General features: G+C 35.3%; 1 protein-coding gene across 2 annotated transcripts in view; it reads left to right on the top strand.

Annotated features, from left to right (window-relative positions):
• The window catches only part of LOC111142665 (SEC14 and spectrin domain containing 1), a 95543-nt gene extending 81163 nt beyond the window's left edge, over window positions 1–14380 (top strand). For both annotated transcript variants that reach the window (XM_022495973.1, XM_022495977.1), the window contains exons 13-17: window positions 5161–5242; window positions 6088–6210; window positions 6969–7160; window positions 10796–10917; window positions 13495–14380. In XM_022495973.1, coding sequence (XP_022351681.1) covers window positions 5161–5242; window positions 6088–6210; window positions 6969–7160; window positions 10796–10917; window positions 13495–13627 — 652 coding nt within the window. In that variant the 3' untranslated portion in view covers window positions 13628–14380. The remainder of the gene's footprint in view (window positions 1–5160; window positions 5243–6087; window positions 6211–6968; window positions 7161–10795; window positions 10918–13494) is intronic.
• Window positions 14381–23819: the final 9439 nt, after the last annotated feature.

The raw sequence follows: 23819 nt of genomic DNA, 5'->3' as shown, positions 1-23819 counted from the left end.
CTTCTGGGTAACTGGTCATTAGTGTTTGAGATTGTAGTGAGTTCACTCTTCCTCTAAAATACATGAAATTGCATGAGGACAAAGCGAATAGATCAGAGCTGAGGTAGCTAAAGTCACCTTGAAAATTCAGTTGTATATTATATAGGACAGACCACACTAAAATTTTAAAGTACTCTGAATTGTGTCTCTCTATACCCAGAGATCAAGAGTTTTTTTTTTTTCTTCTTTGGAACATAGTTGGAGTGGTGGTTTTTTCTTGTTTTTTTGTTTGTTTGTTTTTAATTCAAAATTAGATATTACTTTGGGTGATGAAATATAATGAAAAGTGTTAACTTTTTTTCCTTATTTTCAAGATTTATTAAAATGCCCTTTCAAAAAAAACTCAGATTATGTTTGAGAGATTCAATACCAATAATTCATGTATTGCAGGTCAGTCTTTACACTGCTATAAAAGATATGTTTTCCATGAATATTCCATAATTTTTTATTTTTCTATTGTACACTTACATTGTTTGTTGTCATTTTAAAATTTAAATTCAGTTAATTAACATGGTGTATTATTAGTTTCAGAGGTAGAGGTCAGTGACTCATCCAACATATATAATACCAAGTGCTTATTACATCATGTGCCTTCCTTAACACCCAATTATGCCATCCCATCACCTCCCATCCTCCAGCGAACTCTCATTTTGTTTCCTATGATTAAGACTCTCTTCTAGCTTATCTCCCTCCCTGATTTCATCTTAATTTTTCCCTTCCCTCTCCTATGATCCTCTGTTTTGTTTCTTAAATTCCACATATGAGTGAGATCATATGACACTTGTCTTTCTCTGACTGACTTATTTTGCTTAGCATAATGAATGCCCTTTAGTTCCATTTACATCATTATAAATGGCAAGATTTCATTTTTTGATGGCTGAGTAGTAGTCCATTTTTTTTTCATTCTTTTTTTTTTTAATTGTGTTATGTTAGTCACCATAAAGTACATCATTAGTTTTTGACGCAGTGTTCCAAGATTCATTGTCCATTCTATATAGATACCATATCCTATTTATCCATTCATCTGTCAATGGACATTTGGGCTCTTTCCATAGTTTGGCTATTGTGCACATTGCTGCTTCAATAAATATTGCTTCAATAAATATTGAAGTGCAGGTGCCCCTTCATATCACTACATCTGTATCTTTGGGGTAAGTACCTAGTAGTGTAGTTGCTGGGTCATAGGGTAGATCTATTTTCAACTTTTTGAGGAACCTCCATACTATTCTCCAGAGTGGCTATACCAGCTTGCATCCCTACCAGCAGTGTAAGAGGCCTCCCCTTTCTCCGCATCCTGGACAACATCAGTCATTTCCTGACTTGTTAATTTTAGCCATTCTACCAGTGTGAGGGTGGTATCTCATTGTGGTTTTGATTTGTATTTCCCTGATGATGAGTGATGTTGAGCATCTTTTCACGTGTCTGTTGGACATTTGAATGTCTTCTTTGGAGAAATGCCTATTAATGTCTTCTGCCCATTTCTTTTTTTTTTTTTTTTAAGATTTTATTTATTTATTTGACAGAGAGAGAGAGATCACAAGTAGGCAGAGAGGCAGACAGAGAGGAGGAAGCAGGCTCACCGCTGATTCTGCCCATTTCTTAACTGGATTATTTGTTCTTTGGGTGTTGAGTTTGCTAAGTTCTTTATAGATTTTGGATACTAGCCCTTTATCTGATCTGTCTTTTGCATTTATCTTCTCCCATTCCATAGGTTGCCTTTTGGTTTTGTCAACTGTTTTCTTTGCTGTACAGAAGCTTTTTATCTTAATAAAGTCCCAAAAGTTCATTTTTGCTTTTGTTTCCCTTGCCTTTGGAGAGGTGACTAGCAAGAAGTTGCTGCAGCCAAGGTCGAAGAGGTTGCTACCTGTGTTCTTTAGGATTTTTAATGGATTCCTGTCTCACATTTAGGTCTTTCATCCATTTTGAGTCTATTTTTGTGTATGGTTTAAAGAAATGGTCCAGTTTCATTCTTCTGCATGTGGCTTTCCAATTTTCCCAGCACCATTTGTTGAAGAGACTGTCTTTTTTCCATTGGACATTCTTTCCTGCTTTGTTGAAGATGAGTTGACCGTAGAGTTGAGGGTCCATTTCTGGGTTATCTATTCTTTCCAATGACCTATGTGTCTGCTTTTGTGCCAATATCATACTATCTTGATGACTATAACTTTATAATAGAGGTTGAAGTGGAATTGTGATGCCGCCAGCTTTGGTTTTCTTTTTCAGTGTTCCTTTGGCCATTTGGGGTCTTTTCTGGTTCCATACAAATTTTAGGATTATTTGTTCCAGCTCTGTGAAAAATGTTGATGGTATTTTGATAGGGATTGCTTTGGATGTATACATTCTTCTAGGTAGGATAGACATTTTAACAATATTTTTTCTTCCAATCCATGAACATGGTATGTTTTTCCATTTCTTTGAGTCTTCCTCAATTTCTTTCATGACATTTCTATGGTTTTCTTAGTATAGATCCTTTGCCTCTTTGGTTTATTCCTACGTATCTTATGGTTTTTGGTGCAATTTTAAATGGGATTGACTCTTTAATTCTCTTTCTTCTGTCTCATTGTTAGTGTATAGAAATACAACTGATTTCTGTGCTTTGGTTTTATATCTTGCCACTTTGCTGAATTCCTATATGAGTTCTAGCAATTTTGGGGATGGAGTCTAGGGTTTTCCACATAGAGTATCATGTCATATGCAGAGTCAGAGTTTGACTTCTTTGCCATGTCAGAAGCCTTTTATTTCTTTTTGTTGTCTGATTGCTGAGGCTAGAACTTCTAGTACTATGTTGAACAGCAGTGGTGAGAGTGGACATCCCAAATGTGTTCCTGACCTTAAGGGAAAGGCTCTCAGTTTTTCCCCGTTTAGGATGATATTCACTGTGGGCTTTTCATAGATGGCTTTTATGATATTTAGTATGTTGCCACCATCTCTACACTGTGAAGAGTTTTAATCAAGAATGGATATTGTATTTATTCAAATGCTTTTTCTGCCTCTATTGAGAGGCTCATATGGTTCCTGTCCTTTCTTTTATTAATGTAGTGTATCACGTTGATTGATTTGTGGGACGTTGAACCAACTTGCAGCCCAGGAATAAATTCCACTTGGTTGTGGTGAATGATTCTTTTATTTTTTTAAAGATTTTGTTTATTTATTTTTGCAAGAGAGAGAGAGAGAGTACACATGAGAGAGAGCATGAGCTGGGGAAGAGGCAGATAGAGAACGAGAGGCAGACTCCCCGTTGGGCAGGGAACCCAACGTGGGGCTCAATCCCAGCTTCCTGGGATCATTAGCTGAGCTGAAGGCAGACACTTAACCTGCTGAGCCACCCAGATACCCCGGAATGATCCTTTTAATGTACTGTTGGATCCTATTGGCTAGTATCTTGGTGAGAATTTTGGCATCCATGTTCATCAGGGATATTGGTCTGTAATTCTCCTTTTTGGTGGACTCTTTGTCTGGTTTTAGGATCAAGGTTGCCGGCCTCATAGAAATAGTTTGGAAGTTTTCCTTCCATTGCTGTTTTTTGAAACAACTTCAGAAGAGTAAGTATTTTTCTTTAAAAGTTTGGTAGAATTCCCCAGGGAAACCATCCAGCCCTGGACTCCTGTTTGTTGGGAGATTTTTGATTATTGCTTCAGTTTCCTTGCTGGTTATGGGTCTGTTCAGGTTTTCTATTTCTTACTGTTTCAGTTTTGGTAGTTTATACATTTAGGAATACATCTGTTTCTTCCGGAATGCCCAATTTGTTGTCATATAGTTGCTCATAATATGTTCTTATAATTGTTTGTATTTCTTTGGTGTTGGTTGTGATCTCTTCTCTTCCATTCATGATTTTATTAATTTGGGTCTTTTTTCTTTTTGATAAGTCTGGCCAGGGGCTTATTGATCCTACTAATTCTTTCAAAGTACCAGCTCCTAGTTTTGTTGCTCTGTCCTACTATTCTTTTGGTTTCTATTTCATTGATTTCTACTCTAATCTTTATTAATTCTCTTCTCCTGTTGGGTTTAGGCTTTATTTGCTGTTATTTCTCCAGCTCTTTAATTGTAAGGTTAGGTTGTGTTTTGAGACCTTTCTTGTTTCTTGAGAAGGGCTTGTATTGCTATATATTTCTCTTAGGACAGCCTTTGCTGCATCCCGAAGGTTTTAAACAGTAGTGTTTTCATTTTCATTTATTTCCATGAATTTTTTGAATTCTTCAATCCTGATTGACCCATTCATTCTTTAGTAGGATGCTCTTTAACCTCTGTGTATTTGAATTCTTTCTAAATTTCCTCTTGTAATTGAGTTCAAGTTTCAAAGCATTATGGTCTGAAAATATGCAGAGAATAATCCCAGTCTTTTGGTACCTGTTGAGACCTGATTTGTGACCCAGGATGTGATCTTTTCTGGAGAATGTTCCATGTGCACTCAAGAAGAATGTGTAAGTTGTTGCTTTAGGATGGAATGTTCTGAATATATCTGTGAATCCACCTGTTCCAGTGTGTCATTCAAAGCCCTTGTTTCCTTGTTGATCTTCTGCTTAAATAATCTGTCCATTGCAATGAGTGGGCTTTTGAAGTCCCCTAATATTATTGTATTATTATCAATGTGTTTCTTTAATTTTGTTATTGGTTTTTGTAATTAGCTGCTCTCAAGTTAGTAGCATAAATATTTATATAATTGTTAGATATTCTTGTTGTATAGATCCTTTAATTATGATATAGTATCTTTCCTCAGAACGTTTTTATTTTATTTCCTTGGCGCATCATTGTCAAAATTATTATTTAAGAAACTTCATATGTTTATCTTTGAGGCTTGTTTAATGCTAACTGGCAATGGAGATTTCTTTGGGTTTTAGTGTATTACTTTGTTGATGCTTTGCTTCAGTATTTCACAGAATCCATTCTGTCCTCAGGGGTTTGTAATTAGGAATCTTTCAGGTATTTTGAAGTTTTGAAGTATTTTGATGTAACATAGATATCCTTAAAATTCTTACAAATCAGTACAAGTAGTTGGAAGTCTCCATGGTGTATAGGATTAAGTATTTTAGTATACTATAAAACATGCATGCCAGATGATGATGTTAAAATAATTATTAATGAAACTGAAATGATGTTCTGCCTTATGTTTGTGTTTATTAGATGTGAAGACATGGTGGATGTGCGAAGGTTAAAGATGCTTCAAATGGTGCAGTTGTTTAAATGTGAAGAGGATGCTGCCCAGGTAAAAGATCAGTCAGGCACATGATGTAGTTGTCTTCTCTTAAAAGATTGATTTCACCTGTTAAAAAAGTGTACTTTTTATGGTCCTAAGAAAGTAAATGTGTTAAGTCAAATTCTAGTTTATCTTATTAAAATAACAAAGTGTTTTTTAATTTCCAGTTATTTTACTGGTCTCATATGACTTATCTTCTTAATGAACTCCTCTCTTAAGTGAGAAATTGGGATTATTTATTATTTATTATTATTGACTTGTTAGTTACATGCTAAGATTAAGGCTGGTTTAGCACATGGCTTTTTTAACTTGCAAGAGGGTTTTTCCACTAGGAAAACTATATGCTGTCTTTGTGTAATTAGCATCAGAGAACATCATTGCAGCTTGACCTAGAGGAACTTTATGATTTTAAGTAACAACATAATCTGTAATGAGATTCCAGTAAGATCCATATTACATAAACACACTATCTTTTTTTTTTTAATTTAAATTCAGTTAATTAATATATAGTATATTATTAGTTTCAGAGGTAGAGTTCAGTGATTCATCAGTCTTCTGTAATACCAGTGCTTGGACATTAAGGAAAACACACAATCTATTAATATGAATCATGTGCTATTTTTAAAAAGTGCTTCTCTTTAATATATCTTGTCCTTAGATTTTAAAAATTTTGAGGGGGTGGAAAGATCATTAATTCATGTAGCTTTCTTAAATGAAATAAGCTATTAAGGACTTGGGTTATAACTAATAGATTAATTAATCACATGGTAGTAATTTTTCTTTTGATAAACATGTTGTTTTGATATAATAAGAGTTATGGATCCAGCGTCACTCTTCTTTATTTTTTTATTTAGGCGGTAGAATGGCTAAGCGAACTTCTGGATGCCCTGCTTAAGACCCACATCAGATTGGGTGATGATGCTCAGGAAACGAAAGTTTTACTAGAAAAGCATAGAAAATTTGTTGATGTTGCACAGGTGCAGAACTGGTTATCTTCCTTTTCTACAAGCTCAGTGTTTGAATAGCTTTCTGCATGATTATAATGTAACTTAACCCTCCAAGCCCAAGAAGGTTAGTTATATTATTCCAGAAATATCACAGAACTAAGAAAATGTCAGCTGGTGCATCAAAAGCAGGCTGCATAAACTTGAGAGGGTTTATGTTTTCCTGAATACAGGTTCTGTATTCTCCCTCTGATTTGTTTTAGATTATGCCATTTTTTAGGCAATCCATCTGTTCACTCACGAAAGTGAGTAAGAAATAGAGGAGTTAATAGCGGTATAGTAGAAACCCCAGTTTCTCTATTTCACCAGTGTTAGTATAACAATGCAGATTTTGTGTGTGTGTTAAAAGTATCTTTATTTATTTTCCCTAATAATTGAGTTTTCTGTATGGGATATAAAGTGCCCTATGAAGAGCCCATCTTTACCCATTTGTTTTGGTTAATGAGATCAGCCATTATTTTTGGATTGTGGAATTGATAAGAATGAGATGGGGAAAACAGAAGAAGAGAGCAAAAGCTAACAAGAAAGAAACTTACTAAAAATTCAAAGTGTTGTCTTCCCATCCTTTTTTATGCCTGCAGTTAATTTGTAGTAGTAAGTGTCAGTGGAGTCATTCAGTACTGATTCCCAGTAGTGTTATTATTTGCAACCACAGTCCTTCCTGCACACTTTCCTGTCTCTCTTTTCAGAATTCTTATACTATAATTTCACGTTTACTTTTTCTTTTTTAGAGCACTTATGACTACGGCAGACAGTTGCTACAGGCCACGGTGGTGTTGTGTCAGTCTCTGCGCTGCACATCTCGGTCATCTGGAGACACACTTCCTCGACTGAACAGAGTATGGAAACAATTTACAATAGCATCTGAAGAGAGAGTGCATAGGCTGGAAATGGCTATTGCATTTCACTCAAATGCTGAAAAGGTTCGCTTTTTTAAAAATTGTAGTCTCGAAAGTAATACTTACTTTGTATGTTTAAAATGCATTAATTGTAATATTATAATTATGTGATTAGCCTTTGTGTTTTTTCCACCTTATTTTAATCCCATTGTTTAAAGTTTTAGATATAATATATTGTCTTAGAGAGTTCAAATCAAATTCTTGTAGTATAATCTATACCAATGCTGGCTTACTGTGGTTTGAGAAATCCAAAACCATCTAAGAGTCTTCTCTCAACAGTGCTTCTCTTCTTACCAAATCTGACCCCCAAAATGAGCTATCTTTAGGGTGTCACAACTCCCATTGCTTTCATTATGCAAGGAAAGGACATTTTGCCTCAGCAACTACAACTAATTGTCATAAATTTTTTAAAAGGGCACTTTGTAATTTTATAAGGTTTAAAGTATAGACTACTCAGCCAAAAATAATGAGAATAAAGATAAAAATAAAACCTCTTTTTCATTTGTTATCTTTAAAGATTCATTCTAGAATTTATTATTTCATGAATTTATTAGTCCTGGAAACCAGAAATGCAATATGTAGTGTTACTTGGGCAGATTTTCATTAGAGCCCTTCTCGTAACTGCACAGAGAAACTTCATAGCACTCAACCCTTACATCTCCACTCTGAAGAGGAGCTTTGTTATGTAGTTAACTTTGTTTTGATCTCTCACAATGGAAGTTTATGTGTAGGGGATGTTCAGTACAATATGAAATGTGAGAAACTGAAGGCGTAAATGTGATATAGCCTAGTCTGTAGAACAGAAGAGATGTGACCAGGAATTCAGGAATTGCGCAGTGTTCTACTGTACCTCTGTTGGGAAGTGTTTATAGTTAACTCTTGCTGAGCTGGTCACAGAACTCCACAGGTCAGTGTTTTGGTTTAAAATAGGCCTAACAATAATGAAGGTGAAAGTATATAAATGGCTTCACCTATTTATCTACTAATTGTTTTATTTTTTTAAAAAGATTTTATTTATTTATTAGAGAGAGAGAATGCACACAAGCTGGGGGAGGGGCAAAGGGAGAGGGAGAAGCAGACTCCCCGCTGAGCAGGGAGCCTGATGCAGGGCTTGAGCCGAAGGCACACGCTTAACAACCTGAGCCACCCAGGTGCCCCTACTGATTGTTTTAATGAAAAGTTTTTATTTAAGTATATTAACACAGAAAAGTGTACAGATCATAAATGTTTGTTGAATTCAGTCTGTTCAATGAATTTTCACAAAGTGAGCATGCCTGTGAAATCACTGCACTATTCAAACAACAGACATTCCCAGCACCTCAGAAGCTCTTTTAGTCACATTGTTCCTGCTGCCCCTGCCTCCTGTCCAAGGGTGACTACTGGCCCAATATCTAACACTACTGATACATTTTGAAAGCAGTATCTTAAAAAGTTATCTGCGGGGTGCCTGGGTGGCTCAGTGGGTTAAAACCTCTGCTTTCGGCTCAGGTCATGATCCCAGGGTCCTGGGATTGAGCCCCGCATCGGGTTCTCTGCTCAGCAGGGAGCCTGCTTCTTCCTCTCTCTCTGCCTGCCTCTCTGCCTACTTGTGATCTCTGTCTGTCAAATAAATAAATAAAATCTTTAAAAAAAAAAAAAGTTATCTGCAAGGCCACTCCGGAAAACAGTACAAGGTTCCTCAGAAAGTTAAAAAGAGAACTGCCCTTCAATCCAGCAATCCCACTATTAGGGATTTACCCAAAGAATACAATATACAAAAATACTAATTTAAAGTATACATGTACCCTGATGTTAATAACAGCGTTATCTGCAATAACCCAAGTTACAGAAGCAGCCCAAGTATTCATTCATAGATGAATAGGTTAAGAGGATGTGGAGTGTACACACAATGGAGTATCACTTAGCCGAGAATGAAATCTTGCCCTTTGCCACTACATGGATGGAACTAGAGAGGATTATGCTAAACGAAAGAATTCAGAGAAAGACACATACCATATGATTTCACTCAAGTGGAATTTAAGAAACCAAACAAATGAGGAAAGGGGAAAAAAAAGAGAGGTGAACCAAGAAAACAGACTCAACTATAGAGAACAGAGATGTTATCACAGGGGAGGTGAGTGAGCAATGGGTTAATAGGTGATTGGATTAGGGAGGGCACTTGTGAGCACCAGGTGTTGTGTGTAAGTGATGAACCACTGTATTGTACACTTGAAACTAATAACATTCTATGTTAATTGAATGGAATTTCAGTAAAAACTTAAAATGTATCTGCAAGGACATGAAGATCTAGACTTCTTTATGAGGCCATATAAGAATGTAAATGGTTGAGAGATTTTTTTGCATAGAATATTCTCTTCCATTGCCTTTATTATACTTAAAGCAAGCACAATTTAAGGTTCTTTACTACTCAAACCTTTGTAAAGCTTTTTGTTATCAGGTATAATTTTCTTCTTGACTGTATTTTATTTTATACTGGTAAGCATAAATATAACTATAAACAACTTGTATAGTATAATGACTGCAAAGATTTTTTTTTTTAAAGATTTTTTTTTTAAATTTTATTTTTTATAAACATATATTTTTATCCCCAGGGGTACAGGTCTGTGAATCGCCAGGTTTACACACTTCACAGCACTCACCATAGCACATACCCTCCCCAATGTCCATAATCCCCCCCCCCCAACCCCCTCCCCCCATTAACCCTCAGTTTGTTTTGTGAGATTAAGAGTCACTTATGGTTTGTCTCCCTCCCAAAGATATTTTAAGTTGAATCTAGGATTTTATATAAAGTTATTTATGAGTAGTGCTGAAATAAACAGATTATATTAAGTATAATGCAAAAACAATTGCAAAAATAAATACTTCTTTTTCTTCTCTCTTCCCCACATTTTGCAGTTTTTTCTTATAATGTAGTGTATATTTTGGACTTACAACACATCTCAGTTTGGACTAGCCACTGTTCAAGTGTTCACTAGGCTTTTTGCTAATGGATTGACTAGTGTGGATCAGTACCTATAGACTTAGCTATTATAAATTATAGCAGTTTCTTCCTTCTTCTCCTCCCCTTGTTAAATTTAAATGTTAATAGTTATGGAAAATAGTATTTTATCAAGAACTGTAGAACTTCCTGTATTTGAATCATAACCTTACCAGTTTATATCAGGTAAGTCAGCAGATCAGTTTTTAAAATAACTGTGCCTATGTAGGTCATCCCATCAGTTATTTGTAGTGTAAGCATATGTTGTTTTGGATTTATATTTTCCTCTCATTTTCGAAGTCTGTAAGCTATTTGAGGTCACAATCTGTATTTCAGTCACATCCAAAGCTGCTAAATAAACATTTAGTACAATAAGGAATGAATGAAGGGTATTTCTCAAGCACAGTTTAAACTTACTTTCCGAATAATAGTCTAGTATTATTTTTTTCTTAGAAGTCACTATAGACTTTTTTTACTCCAATTATTTATTATGATTAAGGATTATGTGTTTCATTTTATTTGAATTTTTTAAGCCAACTTTGCTAGTAATCAGTCTTGCGCAATGGTGGTGTACATGGGGATGCTAAGAATGAAACAAAAACAGCTTCAATCTACTGAATTCACATGAGCTTGATTGCCTTTCTCTATCTCTTGATCGAGGTTGCCATTTTACTTGTTACAGATTTTGCAAGACTGTCCAGAAGAGCCTGAAGCTATTAATGATGAGGAGCAATTTGATGAGATTGAAGCAGTTGGGAAATCACTTTTGGATAGATTAACTGTTCCTGTAGTTTATCCTGATGGGTATGATACATGTTCTTATAATTTTGTCTTTTTATTGGTGAAGTCTTAAAGTGAAATCATCAAGAGAGGAATTATCTGTTTTTTTAAAAGCCAAGTAAATTAGCTTTGGCTCATACCTTCTGTTTCACAATAAATTGGTTTGTAATGAAAAGAAATATAAACTTAGCTCTTAGCAACAGTAGCAGTTGGTACTCGACACTATCAAATGTGGTGCTTCTTGACAGCTTATTGCAGAAGGCTGATAACCTGGGTTCTAGCCACAGCCCTGATGAGAGGGAGTAGGATGCCTCTGGGCAGCGTCTGGCGCAGGGAAGGGGAGTGCAGGGCCGTAATGTTCAGTTAGCTGATAATATATTAAACACCAAGTTAAACGCTTCACTTCGTTATTTTTGACCAAACAGTACTAGACCAGTATGGTTAGTCCTGATTTACAGATGTAGAAACCTGAAGCTTAGAAAAATTAAGTGAGGTGCTCAGGATTTCACAGCTTCTAAGTAGAATTGGAATACAGTCTCATGTTGGTCCAACTCTGAACACATTCTCTTTTCTCTATGCTATATGGAATCTGAATTTCTTCACTTGTAAAATGATGGGGTCCTGCTTCCCACATTGCTTTGCATTTTGAAAGTTAATAAAAGAAAGAAGTGATCTCATGTAAATAAATGGGCCATTAAATGAATCTGAAGGAGCTTCATCCCTGAGGTTCTTGACCTCAGTGAAAATAATTTAGAGGTAATCCAGAGGATATTTACTTCAAATGACAGAGCAACCACATCATTGAATGTATTTATCTTTACTCTGTAGTGTAGAGTAATTGATAGGATTGTGAACTTTGGAATCAGATTTCATGGGTTTAAATTTGAGCTCCGCCACTTACTAGCTGTAACACCTTGGGGAAGCCACTCAGCCTTTCTGTGCCTCAATTCCGTCATCTAAAAATTAGGGATATATTATTCATACCTTTTCAGGTTACAGGGGCAAGGGAATTACATGAGCTAAATGTATATAAATTACTTACAATGAATCTGGCACAGGGGCTCCTGGATGGCTCATTCAACTGAGTGTCTTACTCTTCGTTTCAGCCAGGTCATGATTTCAGGGGTTGTGGGATCCAGCCCAGAGTCTGTGCTGGGCACACAGCTTGTTTGAGATATTCTCTCCCCCACTTTCCCTTCCCCTGCTTGCATGCTCTCTCTATAATAAATAAAATCTTCAAAAAAAAAAAAAAAAAGAAAAAAACAACAAAAAAACCCCAAATCTGACACATAGTAAGTGCCACTACTACTGTGTCATGAACTTCAAGTGATTATTTGAAATTGATTTTGGGAGGATACAATTTTATTCCCTTGAAAGCATATAATTCATAGTCTATATTTAGATAATCTTTGGTCATAGCCAAAATTAAACCATCAGAAGTAGCCTAAATTTGTATTAGATATCTGCAATGCAGTGTAAAAGAATAAAATCTAAAAATTTATAAATTTAGCTTGCAACAGTATTGAAGGGATACCTTCTGGTTATTCCATTCCAGGGAGTCCCCATCCCCATTTCTGTGCTTCACAACTGGTTGTTAACACTATCTCTCTTCTACTCAGGTCAGCCTGGGAGCCTTTATAACTAGGATTTTTGCTTGGCCTTCTCCTCCTCCTCCTGTGTTCTACAAATAGTCTATAGCATTTCCTCATGTTTTTAAGATTGAGGAATAAGTTAGTACTGTGTATTCACATTTCACAACCACCACCTTTAATATTTGAAATTGTTAATCTGTCATAAAAATGGATAACTTGTTGACACTGTATAGTTTGTTTGACAGTAAGCGTATTCAGATGTATCTTTCGTAACACTGTCCTGGAAAAATAAAAGAAATTAGATGGTCTGTCTGGATTCACTGCTTGAAGACTCCAGTTCAAATGTTGGTTTTCCCACTGTGTGATCCTAGTTAAATCATTTAATTTTCTAGGCCTTAGTTTTCTGATCTTAAAAAATACAGACCTTAACCAAATAATTTCTAAGAACTCTTCTAGCTCTAAAAGATTCTGTGACTCTGAATACAGTACCTTTTTAAGTAGGATAACATTAAGTGATTTTATCTTTTAAAGTCTCAAATGATCCCTTAACATTAAACAGATATTTCGCTTGCCAGCTATATTAGACATATATTAGACACACATTTGGTGTACATAGCCCTTATCCTTGAAGAACACATACAGATTTTATATTTGTATATGCATATGCACCCAAAACTGAAAGGTAGAATATCTCCAATGTTGCATTGTTTCCTTTATTGTTTCATTGTTTGGTTGCATTGTTTGATTTATTGAGATTATTATAAGTACATATGATACAACATTTAATGCCACTAGGCTTTTTCTCTCAACATGTCTTAATATATTTAATGCCATTTAAAAATATTCCTCCCACTGAATTACTATTCAAAGGTAAACAGTATGGTCTGCAAGTGAACTGTCTTATCACTTGTATAATATTTATGGTAATCTTTGCTCCCTTTTGCATTTGCTGTAGTCCATGGATTTGTATGAATCTGATTGCGGTTTTTCTGTTTGTTTTGATTTTTAGAACTGAACAATATTTTGGGAGCCCAAGTGACATGGCTTCCACTGCAGAACACATCAGAGACAGGATGAAACTGGTTAGTCTCAAAAGGCAGCAGCTGAGACATCCCGAAATCATGGCCACAGAGAGCTCATAGCTACCAGCTTCCCACAAATCTGCAGTTCATAGTCCCGCATGTTGTTGGCGTACTACAGCATATTAGCCGCAATACATTAAGATACATTTCACAGCCAGGATAAGCCTCATTTCTTTTCATTTTTCATTTCTTTCTACATGTTAACACCTTGCAACTACAAGGCATCATTACTTAACTTGCTTTGAGACCATAGACTCCAAGTATCTTAAGAGAAGGAACTGTAGACACTGCACTGAAAACTTGCTTTAAAGCTTTACCTGACCTGTCAATTTGTAGATGAACAACTGATAATAAGCGTTGAATGGTGCTAATAAGAGTTTAAGAATTCTCTATATAAAAAATGGTTGACCTTCCTCCCCAGGTGATGTAGTAAATTTAGACTGTAGTTAAATTGTTATTAGTAGACAGTGGTATATCAAAAATTTTACTTTGTAATTCTTCTTCAAAATTGATTATTTTTATTGTGTCAGTATGAAGAAAACTTTCAGATCTTTGATATATCATATTCATTAAAGGACATTTTCCTATTTGTATTGATAATGTATTAAAAGTTGTTTGTGCTTAATAAAAGGCTTCTTTTAAACATCTTATTTAATTTGGTGGCTATATCCTGTTTCCAAACATGAGTGCCTTATTTAAAAGGGCATTCTTAGGATTGTGAGGATGGTTTAATATTTGTTCTTTCATGTTGGTTGCATGTGTTTTAGCCAGGAAATTCATATGTAAGCATGTGTATATAATAAATAAGCATGTTTAATACTGAAAAATAATTGTGAAGAGCAATTTAGATCTTAACTTAAAAATAATGGAATACTATTTCTAATTGTTCTTCTCTTCAAGTTGAAAATATCCAAATTATTAACAACCCTGAAGATACTTTTGTCTTTGGGGAGGAGGGCTGGGGAAGAAGGCGTACATAATTACTTAAGTATAATCCTGTATATCAGACGAATCTTTCTGGAATGAATATAGCAATTGTTAATAAAGTTTAATTTCTCATGATGAAGCAAAATTCTGAAGCAGTCTAGGATATTGAGTGTTAGGAAATAACATGTTAGGAAATAACACTCAATATCCTACTGAATTTCAAAATTCTGAAGCAGTCTAACAAAAATTGTACAAGTCTTTTAGAGAGATAAAATGTATAAAATGTTAGTGCTTTTAAGTTTATATTAAGTTTAAATGGTAAAATACGTATTTTTGTGTTAATTTTTTTTTCAGAAAATGTTTTTGAAAAAGATTAAAAATAATTTTTTAGCTGTGATCAATACAGAATTATGCAAAGAATTGTATGCTGGTTCCTTTTTCATGTCCACAAAAATGTTTATGTATCCTCCAAAGCAAAAAAGTCCCTCTCGGCCTGCTGGTTTCTCCAGCCTTCTTCACTGCCAGACCTCTTGGAGAAATCCGTATCATTCCCTCTACATCCTCATCACTCACTCTTCAGCACCTTACAGTCTGGTTTTACACACTTCAGTGAAACTGTTCTCAGTGGACTCTCAGTTACAGAATTGAATGATTATTTCTTTCAGTCTGGATTACTTATCCTTCTGTCTCTGTAATATTTACACCATTGAGCAGCCTTTCCTAAATGGTGTCCCTTGAAGATGTCATCCTCTGCCATAACTTTGAGTGCAGTCACATAACTTCTACTTAAAGTGTATCTACTAAAATAGACTCTCAGATTCTGTTTTCAGAATGCTTCTGGAACGATCTCATCCTTAGGTTTCTGTGTTATCCATGTTTTGTGTTCCATATCTGGTCCAAAATTTCAGACCCCTTTGAACTACCTACTTGACATTTCAGCCTAGAGGAAGTCATCCTGTTTTTCACTTTTGTTCTCTCCGAGCAATTTGGTTAATTTTTTTCTAATCAGACATGCCAGAAAATCTGGGAGAATGCCTAATTGCTCCCTTTTTTCTTATGCTGCCACTGCTTCTGAGAACATTCTAGAAATTCCTTCTATATTTTATATCTTCTCAGTCTTTTAGGACTTAACTTCTGAGTATGAACTTTTGTGATTCTTCATTTCAGTCTTCATAATGGTGCTAACCACATGCTACAATTGTTTATTGATGCCTTTGCCTCCTACATCATTATCTCTGTTGAGGGAAGGGATTTTGTGGGATTCTCCTCTTCCCAGGCTTTTACTCATATGTAATAATTGCTCACTTCCTCTGTATGTGAATGGTCTGTTGTAGGCATTAGTAATAATCCCCTCTATATTGTAGTCTGAAGTGTGTTTTAAATATACTTCCTAAAATTATGACTGACTTATGAATTAATCCACTCATCAGGAAGTCATTTGGTATTTTAGATACTTATGTATTAGGTAATATAGATATTTAGTTACACTCAATATCCTACTGAATTTCAGAGTAGTAAGAATTTTTTATTAAGACTTTGCTAGAAAGGAACTACACTGTAAGTAATGAGACTCTTAGTTTTATCATCAACTCGACTACTTACTGTCCAGTAAGTTAATTTTTAATATGCCTTAAGCTATCCAGCCTACAGCAAGAGTAAAATAAGGCATCATCTGGAAATTTATTTGTAATTTGAGGATTTCAGATGAAACCGAATATGCTTTTGACATAATACTGTTGCTCTTCATTTGTAAATTTGCTGCTACTTTCTATATGTATATCTGTATGTATACATACAGTGATGATTAAAAACCCAACAGTGTCCTAATGTGTTGTTTTTTTTTTTTCATAGCATTTACTTAGAGTACATGTGAAGGAAGTGACAGAAGTCTGTTTGAAAGCATGAGTTCTTTGTTCATCATGAATTAATATTGGCCCACAAATGGAGAAAGAACCATCATTTGTATATGCCATTGTTGGTATATGCCACAACTTTCCACATTACTTTGGCTCATCTCAGGGAATTCTTGAAGTGTTAATTGGGCTAGTTTTGTTTTTTGTTTGTTCTGGTTTGGGGGATTTTTTTTTCTCTTGCCTTCTTACTATGTATTTGCTCCTTTATAGGCTCAGTATATAACAGTTTTGACATCTGTTCTTCTCACGTCTCGCCCGGCAGAGCTAAGATGCAAAGATGGTAACTTTATTTCAGATATAATTAACTTCATTCCCAGTCCTCATTGTTGGTGACCTTATTCTGCTAAGGTGACTCATTGATGATGGTGATGAAACTGCTCAGCCTGCCCAGCCAGGATGTTGATGGCAGGTCTAGGCTTCATTACTGTGGGGAAGATTGAATACTACTATCACTTTGTAGGCATTTAAATTGGCCAGTGCTCCTAGTGTTAGCTAGTTAACTAGTATTAACTAGTGTTAACTAGTATTAATGTGTCGTTTCATTACCCTGTCAGTTGAAATATGGGGTGTGCTGTTGAGTTCGTTGTTATTGTTGGTGGCATACTCTTAAGGTGAACATGACGATTACATTCTGATAGTGGTGAGCTAACCATACTCTCTGTTGTAAACCTCTTGTAACTAACAGCACGACTGTGAGATTAGCTGAACGGAACTCACTGTACAGTCTACAGTCAGAGAACTCAGAATTCTCTACTGTATTGTAATGTTCTTTGCCAGAGAGATTGGATATTGCTGTGTTACTCTTCCTATCCTATGGTTCCTAAGAACTAAACATGCTCTGGTTGTGAAAGTCCTCCACATCTTAAGTTTACTGAAAATGGCATGGGAAACTAACATAAGTATCATCAGTGACAAGTTACATGGTTGAGGTATCTTTGGTTAAACCCCCAAAGGAAGAATTCCCTAATTAAGGAGATAGGCTAGAACATACCTAGCCAATTAACCCAATTAGTAGACTTAGCACTGTTAACTTTCAGTTCTGAAAATAAAAATCTTCAGTTAGAAGTGGAAATACACTTCTGCTGTGGAGGGCAACAAATACCTTGATAAGGCAAAATTAAGTATTGATTTAACATCTGACATTACGTGGCTTTAGTGTGTGCTATGGAAACATCTATGTTTAGCTAAGAAGCATAAGTAATGGCAAACATATTAAAGATCATAAAAAAGCCAAAGTAAGAACTGTAGTGAATATAATGGAATGAGTTTGGAGTTCGAATATCTGGCTCAAAATCTGGCTTTGCCATTTACTGACCTTTGTAAAAATGGCTAAACTTCTCTGGGTCTGTAAATATAATCATATTAAAAAAATAAGTAGAAAACTACAATATTATCCAAAGTGGAAGGAATTATTAATATAATTATCTTCTCAGAATAGAAAATAGAGCATCTTTAATGTTGCTCTTATCTCTGATGACAAGCATGGGGTCATGAGGGAAATGGCACTATGCTCACCTCTCTGAGCGCCATTTCCCTTACATTCAGAATTACGTACTGGAAATACTAAGGGTGGAGTCGATGAGCTCATCAGTAAGTAACAAGACTTTTAAATCTGACAGATTTAACTCTTTTATGGCAGGATGATAGACCAGCGAAAGTGAAGACAAGTGAGGAGTATCATCTACTTTGAGGGTGACAGGACATGACACAGTGACATTAATAAATAAGTAAGTAAAAATCATACTCAGTGGATTTCAGAGAGTCAACACCAGCCAGTGGAAACAACAAAAGCACAAAGCTGTTAAAAAAGTATCCTAATAATCAACAAGCATGGCTTGAAACCACCATTACTACTGTTATGGTTAGAAAAGAGCAATCTTGATAAACTTGAGCCGTGATAATGAAAAAGACTGGTCCTGTCGTCGACTGCTAGAACTAAGGATGCTCCATGAAATAGCATAAATGCAGGGGAAGGTTTTAAGACTAAAAACATTCGTAGATATGATCCTGAATAACATGACTGCAGTATTTTGAAGCAAACTTGAAAGCTTGACAGCGCTAGTCCATGTGCTTCAAGAAAAGCAGAGCCTGTACTAGAACATGAAGCACTTAGAGATCGAAGGAAAGTGAGAACTGTGACTAAACATTTTGAAAGCAATGAGTAAATTTTTTAAAGAACCAAGATTATTTGATTATTTTTGTTAGAGAACCCTTAGGCTGTGTGTGTGTGTGTGTGTGTGTGTGTGTGTGTACACCTTATACAGTTCTATAGAAATTCTTAGCAAACACCTAAAGATAGATAGCAGCCACTAAATAATAAGCACAGTATTGTTAATGGATTTTAAGTCAGGCATGTGGAAAACTACTTCTGACAAAAGGCTAATGAAGTCTGGAGCCAATCTTAGTGAATCTCAAGGAGTAGCCTTAGAAATATTTATAAGTTTCATGCCATCACTTCAGGGCACCCCCAAATGAGTCCCTCCTTTGAGAGGATAATTCAGATGTCCTTCCACTCAAAACATAGGGGCCTGTCTGTATGACCAAACCTTACACTGTGTTTTGATTCTACACATCTTTTATTATAGTTGCCGTAGTTCTTTTTTAGTTTAGAAGTCAGGTAAACATTTCTGTACTAGATTTTTCTCTTAATGTTTCTTCACCTTAACTCTTAACTTTAGTCTACACAGCCAACAAATTTATTGAATATATAAATATATAAATATATATTCAACATATATATATATATATTGAAAGTGTAAGGGGATCAAAATGTAACTGACAGTTTTGAGCCAGTATAGATTTGAGAGCTGACTTGTCACCTCACACTCAGGAATATCTAAAACAAGCTCTTAAATTTCTAAATTAACACTGATTGGAAGAATTTGATGATTATTTTGCCATGAGATCAATAATGTAATTCTCAGTGGCATTACTTGGTAAGTGTTGCACCGTGGAATTTTTCTTCCAACATTTTATGAAAACTTGCAAACATACAAAAAAGTTAAAATTTTATAGTGTATCAGCCACCCGTACGCTAGTTAGCATTAACTATATTTGCATTATCATCTCCATCCAACAGTTCATCCAAGTGCAGGCATCTTCACTCTTCCTACTAATAACTTCAGCATACATATCATTAACTCTAGAGCTCAGTATGTGCTTAACCACTTTTTTTTTTTATGTAAAATTAGCATACAATGAAGTGCATAAATCTTAAGTGTGCATCTCTTAGTTTTGGAAAATGTATACAGTGCTATCAAAATATATAATCAGAAAATTCCCCTTTGACCCTTTCTAGTCAATCCTTGACCCCACTCCACCCTCCCAAAGGCAACCACTGTTCTTTGTCTACCACAAATCAAATTTCTCTCTTCTAGATCTTTATGTAAATAGGGCCACACAGCATGTACTCTTTCTAGAAGCATCTTCACTTACCATGGTTTGAAAATATATCCACATTGTTAGGTGTTTCAGTAGTTCATTACTTTTTATTGCTGAGTAGTATTCCATTGTATGACTATATTGCAATTTACCCATTTTTCTATTTATGAATACCTGGGCTGTTTCCAGCATTAGTAGTTATAAATAAAGCTGCTATGATTATTCTTAATGTAAGTCTTATGTAAAGATAGGCTTTTGTTTCTCTTGGGTGAGTACCTAGGATTAGAGTTTCTGTGTCATAGGGTAGTTTTAAAAGAAACTGCTATACTTTTTCCAATGTGGTTATACTGTGTCCTGGATTTTCACTATATTTTGGATGTGTAGAAAGGTGTAAACTATTTTTATGATTCATATTTGAAATATTAGAAGTGGGTTTGTGATAGAAATGGCATTAACACTTGGCAGTTGGTGTTCTTTGAGGAAAGAAATACCTGTCTGCCCTAAACAGCACCCAACAGGTTCCTATACCTGAAATTTTAGCATTAGTTTCACTTCTTGAAGGATTAAAGCATTTCCCAAGCATGGTGATATCTTAGCTAGAAGAAACAGCACTGGTTTATTTTACTAACTTTTGCCACCCGTTTTCAGTAGGTGAAGTAAGACCAATTAAACAAAAGATTACTTCTGTTCAATTGGGGTAGAAGGGGTCTAAAAAATGTGTGCTACTAGTCTGTCCTGAGTACAGCAATGTGAGAGAGCGCCATCTGGATGGGAAAGGCCCCCAACTAGTGGTCAAGAAACCAGAAAACGGGGTGGGAAGAATTCTACCTCACAGTTGTGATAGGGGATAGCTATGTTTTTGCAGGACATTTTAGCCTTTACAAATCATATTTCCTGTGTTGTCTTTTTGTTTAGTACCACCTAGTTATAGTTATTTCACACCCCAGTGACTTTCTTATTCACTGTGTTTTACCCTTCCTGCCTGTTATATTACATATAGCAATTACTTGTATAAGCCTGTGAAATTATGATCATATGTATGTTTCTAATGCTTATGTTCAAAGATACTTATGTATGGTTTATCCAATCTTTCCTATTCAATTTTTAAGGGCTGGGATATTTGGCCTCTATTGTAAATCCCTATAATGTTCCACACATTGTAAATGCAATAAAGATGTTAAAAACTATTAATAATGGCAGCATATTTTGATATGTATTTCTTTGATATGTTATCACTTTGGACAATAATTTTGGTTTCTGTTAATAAAGATCGTTCATAAAATCTAGGGAGAATTAACTTATATTGGTTTCTATAACATAATCTGATGAGTTCTGTATCTTTGAATCTATTTGAATTATGTTCTCTAAAGCTTTAAATTTATTCTAACATTGTTTTCTAAAATAATTAAAACAAAATGTGACCTCTTTATTCTGAAATCTGGAGTCCTAGAAGACAGAGGCTAAATACCCCTTCCCTTGTGCTTCTCATTCTCTGTCAACAGCCCCTCATCCCACCCACAGGTTTGGCACAGAAATTCAGGGTTTCCTTTAAATCCTACATTGTGTGAAATTGTTAGGTTCTTACCACAATAGGTAGTGGTTAAATTCCTCTTTTCCCGACCAAGAAGTCCATTATTAAGACTTAAAAGGTGAATATGTATTTGGACTGGGGAAAGCATATTGGAACAAATTTAGCTATATTTAAAATAACAAAATTAATCATACTATGCTATAAATAATAGCAGCTCCAGAATGGCTTCCAGGAATTTAGAATTGGAAATTGCCAAAGTTTGGAAATTGGTGAGCCTTGTATCTTGTCCAAAGAAGTTAAGTACATTTGGGTGACCGTTCAACATATGATCAAAATATGTATATAAAAAAGAATGTACCTTTATTTTCAATATTTTCATTTTATTAGTTGCACTATTCACCCACATCTTTAGATTTCCCATTAGAGACTTAGTGTATCCACAAAGCTATTCCATCTAATGTGTAAAGTCTACCCAAAAGTATTCTGATAATCATAAACCCTTTTTAAAAAATATATATATTTGACACAGAACAAGCAGGGAGAGTAGCAAAGGGAGAAACAGTCTCTCCACTATGCAGGGAGCCTAATACCAGGCTCAATCTCAGAACCTGGGATCATGACCCGAACTGAAGTCCTACGCTTAACTGATTGAGCCACCCAGGTGCCCCCATAATCATAAATTCTTATGTGAAAGTCAATATGTGCACAAGAAATACCCCAGTTTTTGCCAGGTCCAAAAGGAAAAGAATTACCGTGATATAGGAGTCAAAAGGTATCTAACAACAACAACAAAAAAATAGGTGGAAAAATTGGAAAAGAAGTGAACAATAAGCATAAAAGCTCATTTGTGACCATTATTAAATAAAATGTAGTGGTTAACAAGCCATGCTCCCTTATTAAATAGCCTTGCACTACAACACATAATAGGAAGTTTACCTTCCACTTTACTTTGATTATTTAACAAAAAGGGTCTACTCTTGAAAGGATTTAGTTTTAAATGTTTATAAGAACAAAAAATTGAAAATAACCCAAATGTTTTAAAAACATACTCTGTAAGAATACTATACCATTGAAAATGTTATAGAACTTTATTTATTGAAGTTGGTAGAAGTCTACTAAAAAGATATTCATGATACATTGTTGAGTGAAAAACAGTTTTCAAAACCATAGGAATAGTATGACCCATTTTTATTTTTATTTATTTATTTATTTTAATTTTATTTTTTATAAACATATATATTTTTATCCCCAGGGGTACAGGTCTGTGAATCGCCAGGTTTACACACTTCACAGCACTCACCATAGCACGTACCCTCCCCAATGTCCATAACCCCACCCCCCCAACCCCTCTCCCCCCAGCAAGCCTCAGTTTGTTTTGTGAGATTAAGAGTCACTTATGGTTTGTCTCCCTCCCAATCCCATCTTGTTTCATTTACTCTTCTCCTACTCCCTTAACCCCCCATGTTGCAGCTCCTCTCCCTCATATCAGGGAGATCATATGACAGTTGTCTTTCTCCGATTGACTTATTTCGCTAAGCATGATACCCTCTAGTTCCATCCACGTCGCAAATGGCAAGATTTCATTTCTTTTGATGGCTGCATAGTATTCCATTGTGTATATACACTACATCTTCTTTATCCATTCATCTGTTGATGGACATCTAGGTTCTTTCCATAGTTTGGCTATTGTAGACATTGCTGCTATAAACATTCGGGTGCACGTGCCCCTTCGGATCACTACGTTTGTATCTTTAGGGTAAATACCCAGTAGTGCAATTGCTGGGTCATAGGGTAGTCCTATTTTCAACATTTTGAGGAACCTCCATGCTGTTTTCCAGAGTGGTTGCACCAGCTTGCATTCCCACCAAGAGTGTAGGAGGGTTCCCCTTTCTCCACATCCTCGCCAGCATCTGTATGACCCATTTTTAAAGATAAAACTAGCTATTTGCAGAACTTTAGTAAGTTACCTTTGAGATACAGAATTAATAGATCATTGTAATTTTCTTATGTTTGTTTTATTTTCTAAATTTTCTATTAAAATTGGTGTTTTAAAAACACTTGTAAGTATAAAATGCCTACCAAGTATATTCTTATCCTGAAATACCTGTTGCAACAAGAATTCTCAAGGTGAAATAATATATAAGAAAATCTGGGGCAATACAATTTTAAAAGTATAAATCAATGTACCTTTTTTATTTTTAAACTGTTATAGAAAGTAAATCTCAATTGAAGTCATAAATGTCTGAAATATGGAGACTCTAACATCATGGTTTAAATACCTCATGAAAACAATGTGCACTGAAATTTGCTAATATCCCTCTCTTCAGGTCTATTTCAAACATTATTTTGTGTAGGACAAAACTGCATTTTAAGAGTGGACAAGCAAAGAAGATACTCTTAATGGATAGTTCAGTTATAAATCCTTTGTTACCGATTGGTGCTAATGAAGCCATGCCTGTTTGGAAAGGTTAAATCCCTCAGTCCCAGGATGAGGGTTCCT

Source organism: Enhydra lutris, unplaced genomic scaffold, assembly GCF_002288905.1.
Source record: "Enhydra lutris kenyoni isolate GAN:26980312 unplaced genomic scaffold, ASM228890v2 scaffoldscaffold1, whole genome shotgun sequence".
Lineage (NCBI taxonomy): Eukaryota > Metazoa > Chordata > Mammalia > Carnivora > Mustelidae > Enhydra > Enhydra lutris.
This window is presented reverse-complemented; position numbering and strand designations above follow the sequence as displayed.